This window comes from Cynoglossus semilaevis, chromosome 14 (genome assembly GCF_000523025.1).
Source record: "Cynoglossus semilaevis isolate Cse_v1.0 chromosome 14, Cse_v1.0, whole genome shotgun sequence".
Classification (NCBI taxonomy): Eukaryota; Metazoa; Chordata; class Actinopteri; order Pleuronectiformes; family Cynoglossidae; genus Cynoglossus; species Cynoglossus semilaevis.
The window spans coordinates 19,253,671-19,260,449 of record NC_024320.1 but is presented as its reverse complement, the minus strand read 5'-3'; the positions used below and the strand labels follow the sequence as shown (position 1 = coordinate 19,260,449).

General features: G+C 40.6%; 1 protein-coding gene across 2 annotated transcripts in view; it reads left to right on the top strand.

Annotated features, from left to right (window-relative positions):
* Positions 1-6: 6 nt before the first annotated feature.
* pde8b (phosphodiesterase 8B) overlaps positions 7-6,779 on the top strand; it is a 33,771-nt gene continuing 26,998 nt past the window's right edge. For both annotated transcript variants that reach the window (XM_008325703.3, XM_017038989.2), the window contains exon 1: positions 7-855. In XM_008325703.3, the coding sequence (XP_008323925.1) occupies positions 574-855 (282 nt within the window). In that variant the 5' untranslated portion in view covers positions 7-573. The remainder of the gene's footprint in view (positions 856-6,779) is intronic.

Genomic DNA, 6,779 nt, shown 5'->3' with positions numbered 1-6,779 from the left:
AGTAGAGACGCAGATCTGTCATAAAGCCAGTTTCTCTGCACGGGCCTGAACTGCAGCTTGTATGGCTCATGTACAATGACCAGGGGGGACACACATCCAGGTGTGACGCAGAGGCTAACGGTGATGATGGTGAAGAGGAGGAAAAGCACTCAGGTGCTGATGTTTATTTATTAATTCTGATTATTTCACCCCCGGATGCGAGGCCGTTAAGGGCCGTCAGACTGCGTCCTCACTCCTCTCGTGTCTGTCCCTCGTGTACAATGTCGACGCTCACCACTCCGCAATAGCAGAGGCAGAAGACAAAAGCGGATCGACGGGACGGATTGAAAGTATCATCTGCAGCTGGACACACGCTGGAGTCTCTCCTTCATGTGCTCAAACAGGGGAGCGCGGAGGACAGAGCGATTCCAGCCCGCAGCTGATGCTGAGAAGAGAGCCGCCCGCTGTCAGGCAGGCAGCCGTGGACGACAGGAAGGTGGTACCCGAGTGTTGGCGCTCACTACCCGGGATCTGACCGCGGGATCGTGGATCTGCCACTGCCGCTGCGGCTGCTGCTGCTGCTGCTGTTGAAGCATGGGCTGCGCTCCCAGTATTCACGTCTCCCAGAGCGGTGTCATCTACTGCCGGGACTCGGACGAATCCAACTCCCCGCACCAGACCACCACCATCTCCCAGGGCACCGCGGCCACGCTGCACGGGCTCTTCATCAAGACGGACGCGGCCGAGACCATCCCGTCGGTCATCACGTACCAGAGCCGTCACTCGCGTAACAACTCGTACAGGGACCGCAAAGAAAACAGCGGCGGACACAACCGCATCGAGGCCGAGACGCAGACCAGCCACACCAGCGTCAAGGTAAAGTAGAGCAGGTTGAACCTGGCTGAGGGACGCAGCATCATCAACACACCAGCATCATCAACACCAGCACCATCAACACACCAGCACCATCAACACCAGCACCATCAACACCAGAGTCAGCGCCAGCAGCAGGTGTTGAATGAAAACCATATTTTCCTTTGTTTTGGTTTAAAACCCGAGGAGGCCTGAGTCTGCTGCTGTCACACTTCACATTCACTCACATCCACGCTGCTAATTCACCTCACCTTTCATTCACTGTATCCACACTCCACCTGCAGCCATTACACTGGTCTCATTTAAAACAGGTAAAACACTGACACTAAAAACAGTAAAAACCCTAACCCGTCGTTGGAGATTTTGGATGAAGTTTGACCTTCGTGGGCCACTCAGTTGTCCTAGGTTCAAGTCCAGATGTGTGATGGAGTGTTCCTGGTTAACCCAGGTTAGGTTAATGTCTATAATGGGCTGCTGCCCACTCCAGATGGACAGGGAGTGCAGTTGAGGGGGAATTTAGTTTAAAACTTTCCTAAATATCAACATGGATGATCTGCTGAGACCATACGGTGGAAGGGTGTTTGTTGTTGTTGCCTTACAGTGAGGTGATCACCAGTTTGAACCCTGGAACCAGCTAATGGTTTCTTTGTGTGTGTGTTGTCCATGTGCATGGGTTTAATTAACAGTTGGCTCTAAACTGACCAGGTTCAGGCAGGTTTTCTCCACCTACTCTGGTGAAGAATCACTGTCCAAAAGATGGACACACTGAAGGACCACCGGAGAAACTGTGAGTGTGAATAGTTGTCTCTGTAGTTGACCCTGTGATGGACTGGTTCACTGTCCAGGATGTAACCCGCCCTCGACCAATGAGTGCTGGAATCGGCAGCAGTTCCTATGACACTAAACTGGATGTAACTGTAGAAGATGAATGAATGACTGACTGAATGAGGAAACACTGTAGTGACCTCAAGAAACTGGTGGCTCATGTGAATTAAGGTTGTTGATGAATAACAACTGTCAAGAATTCTTAATTGATTAGCAGATGAAGGAGTGGCTAATTAGTCAGCATCTGTTTGTAGTCCAGTAGTTCTGAAACTGTGGTACAAGCGCTCTCTAGTGGTATGCAGGGAAAATTCATATTTTCACATTTACTTTTCACTTTTGTGGTACAGAGTATAAAACGTTTCAGAACCATGTAGTAGTCCAATTATTGGCCAATATCCCAATGACATTTCCCACAATGTCTGTAGTATTTTTGAAAGAAACTATTTGGTGACTCAGTTACAAAATAATCTCATATTATTGTCTGTAAATAATGGTTGTCTTTGTAAACTGATCTACATTCACTAAGTAGAACTAATGTCAAGTTCTTTACAGTAAGAATAACACAAACAAATGACTACAGCAGCACAATACACCAAAAAAAAAAAAAAAGATAGAGATAAATTGGTCCTGAAACACATCACACAGGTTCTTTATAAAGCATCTTTATTACTTTAAAATACTAGTTGATGTATTTGTGAATGAGTGGTCAGAGCTCCAGCAGATGGTGCTGATCATTCCCATGTTCTGCATCTGTTTTTATTAAGCTTTAAAGTATACAGTTTATACTCTGTGTTTTCTACATACACGGTACAGTATATGAAAGAAAGTTTGCTGACAGACTACGGTTTATTATCACTAAGTAAAGCCCCGCGGCTCTCAGCGAAGGTTCCAGAAAACAAAATACTCTGTCAAATGAGCAAAAATGTGCGTCCAATCTGTTTGTCCTCAGGCAAAAGATCTGAGAAAATGTGCATCAAAGTGGCAGAAGACAAAGTGTCGTCCATCACTGGACGACCCAGAAGATCTGAGAAAATGTGCATCAAAGTGACAGAAGACAAAGTGTTTGTCCATGTAATCGCCTCCGTTCTGCCGGACCATTGAAGACCTAGAGTCGGTCTGTTACAGCGTAGCTAAAGTCAATGAGAGAAGGACATTTTCATGCTACATGCAACATCCTTAGAAAAATAGATCATGCGATGCATTGTCAGTGTTGTCCAGGTCGGTTTGTTCAAAAATAATCTTAAAAAAAACAACCTCACTACATCTTGGACATTAGAATTATTACACCGTGTGCATCAAGAACTACTGTGTCGAGGTTTCCTGGATCATTTATCTGTGAAGCTTAGAAGGAAGCACAAACTGAACCTCAAAAGCTCATTAGTACACACTGATTCAAGGCTTTTTCCCAAACCAGCTCTGCTTCTTTGAATGACTCGTTACATTCACCACAGCTCATCTGAACATAATGAACCAAAATAAACTTCTGGGCTGGGCTCTACTTGTTTCTGCTTCTCAGCTTTCTTTCAGCACTTTCCGGAACTTGTTTATAATTACGAGGCAGCGTACATGTCTGGTCACACTGCGTGTTTTCTGCTCATTGATGGATTCCTCTCATGAGATATCATGTGAACAGATACCTCCTTATGTGATTGGACCCCAGAGGACATAGCTGTGTTTTGGTAAAATGTAATATAGTAGATGATCCTGTCACCAGACCCTCAGCATACGTTAACCCTTTCAGGTCCAGACGCAAATAGAAAACTACTAACAATTTTAATTTTAAAATGTATATTAAATAAAAAATGATGTACATGTATTATCAATAGAAGCATTGGCTCTCCTTCTCCTTCATGTTATTCTGTTACATTTGAACTATTGGTACAGAGTATAGAGTTCTGCTCAAGCTAATCTGAATCGATGCAATCCTATTTCTCAGTAAAGCACATCATCACAAATCCCGCCTGTCGTACACATGTAGTGATTTTATTTCGCCAAGAACAAAGAATAGAGAAGATAAATGTTGGGCTTGAAAGAAAACAAAACAAATAAAACTCTTCCTATCTCAGTCATATGTGATATTATTTTGGCACACACAGTGGAAGAGTGGTTAGTGCTCTCATCAGCAAGAAGATTACAAGTTTGATCCCTGGTGTCAACCAATCATTTCTCCACAAGGAGTGTGCATGTGTTCCACATGTGTACATGTGTTTTCTCTGTGTTCTCCAGTTTTCTCCTATACTCCAAAAACACCCAGGATAAGGTAAACTGTTTACTCTCAGTTGACCAATGGAATGAATGTAAATGTGTGTCCCTGAACTGGTCCACTGTCCTACCTGGACCTCATCCTTGCTTGCTGACTGTTGAGATTGATTTCGGATTTAGCTTCTACAGATGAATGAATGAATTATTTTTTCTTCATAACAAAATTAAAAGTACACATTTATTGTTAGCAGACATTAAGATACAAAACAATAAAATACAAAAGACAAACAAACAACTAGATTCTTTGACTCAAGTTTCATCATTTCATCTGGGTAAAAATCAAGGTGTTTAATTGTAATGAATCAGAGGATTTATTTTTTGCACAAGATTCAAAAACTGATTCAGAAATTGTGTTTTGGGGCTCTTTTACCCAAAAGTGCTCAATATGAAAAAAGTGGATGATCGTAAAAAGTTTATTGTTTATGGGATACTTAAGACTCAAATGATAAGAAAAGTCAACTCCGCTGTGGTTACAGTTATTTTGGTTTTAGTAACTTTATGTTGTGTAAGATGTAAAAATGATCATGAAAGTTCAGCGTTTTCTTCATTTGTCTGTTTCCGCCAATTCTTTGCTGCTCCGGTTCATGTGAGAGCTGCAGCAGTCTTTGGTACAGCCCTACTGTAAATGCTCTCATTGGTTGAGATATGTGATGACAGCAGTCCTAAGCCAGCACTGATAAACACACACACAGGGATGAGCAACAGACTTTTCATACTAATATTAACAACTAAATATTTGTTAATAATCACCTCCTTTAATGTTCCTTTAGTGAGAGACTTAAAACAAACAAGAAATAGGAAAATCAGTCTAATGGTAATTAGCAGAGTGGTATGATATCAACACATGGATACTGAAATCATGTCTTGAGTCATTTAAGTCAGGCTGCTGGGATATCTATCCAGTGTGTGAATACATGCCACAAAGACAGATTCTGTTCAAAAAGTCAATATATTGCAAATTAAATTTCCCTGTTCACCCAGCACTAATATGATATTTAAAAAAAACATAAACATTAAACATGAGTTACGTTAATCTGTTTTATTGTGACATTGTTCTATCAATATAATTCTGAGAGAAACTTCTACTTCTTTCTCTACACTCCTGAAACATTGACTTTTCATTCAGTTTGGTATTTGTAATCTTTGCTAGGACGCTTATTAGCACATCCAAAACCACTTATTAACACTTTAAAGATATTTTTGCAGGGCATTGGAATACTTTTTATAGATCTGTGTCATGAGTTTATGGTGTCACAAAGACAGCATGTTGCTCATGTGTTTCTCATGTGAGTTTGAGTCTGTCAGCTGTTTATGAACTCTCCCGCAGTTCCCCACTGTCTGTAGGGGGCCAAAAAAAGAATCAATTATCATATTTTTACTGCCTTCGCCATGGTGTTGATAACACTGAATTGCTTGTACAGACATGGGTTTGACCATAGAGCTGTGTGTGTATTGAGTATTTACATGCACTATTCTTTTGTTTACCCCTGAGGTCAGAACAGGTGGGCTGTGAACAGTCACATGTGAAGGAGCTGAGGCCGTTCAGGGCATTTTACAGTCTTTCACAGTTACTGACTTAGAATGTACGGAGGACAATATTTTCTCAAGAATCACGACGCAAAAATATTGTTTAAAAAGGTCATAAAGTGAGCAACATCACAACCGTAATGCTGAAAGACAAAATGATTCTTAGTGCCGCAGTAGTTTAAAAAAGACGTTTGAGAAATCAGTGGTTCTCAAACGTCTTATACTCTTACATACTCTGTACCACCTGAGAAAACACTGAGCTCTCTGAGTACCACCATGATGACCAACATTAGAACATAGCAGCGTAGGCCTTCCCTGTTAGCTTCCACCACAGGAGAGATGTTTATAAATGATTTATAAAGATGTTTATGTTTAAATGTTATATTAATTGTGCATGGTATGTTTCAGATTTATTCAATTGAAACTGTAAACGTGAAAATATGAATTTTCCCCACGTACCACTAGAGACAGCTCGCATATCACCGGTGGTATGTGTACCACAGTTTGAGAACCATTCAAAAACCATAAAGCATTCCTTAATTTGTTTCTAATTGTATAAATGATGTAATGATGTTAATTCAGGCTAAAATTATATTATCCATCCATTTATCCACATTTTAAACATTTTCTGAAGGTACTACTGTAGGTATATGAAAAAGGTGGAAAGCCCCAGTGTTTATTTTAGTTTATACATTACAATAATGTGGCTATGAATATAACTGCCAGGTATGCAAATTATTATTATTAAATATGAGAAAAACAAACATCCGATTCTATTCCAGTAGGAACAGGTGCAGCTCAGCTTATTTCCTATTTTTAGTGGCCCAGTTCTATTTATCTTCAAAAATGTACAGATTCTAGACAATTGAAGAATAAACGGAATGAATGCGAGTGTGAAAGTCTCAAAAGTCTAGCAACTTGTGTACTCTGCCTTTAACAAAAGATTTTTTTTACTTCCTACTGCTCAACACTTTAAGGGCAAAATGGAAAAGTGTTGCCAACACTCAGAGCCAGTCCTAGCCCTTTTTGGTGCCCTACTATGGTTTGGTGGTTTGGTCCATTTTGTTGTTCGTATTAGGAATTTCTGGTTTGGATTATCAAATATGTTGCTAACACAAGTAAGTCAGTAACCACCTTTTTTTGCCTCCTGAGATTCTTTGTTTACTGGACTGTTTGTCTTTGTTGACTTTGCCTTAAACTTCAGGGAAGTGAATGTTCCAGAATTGAAACCTGTTCTGACTTATGTACATATATACAGTGCATACATATACTATACATACATACTATATATACTCACACACACATATGTACAT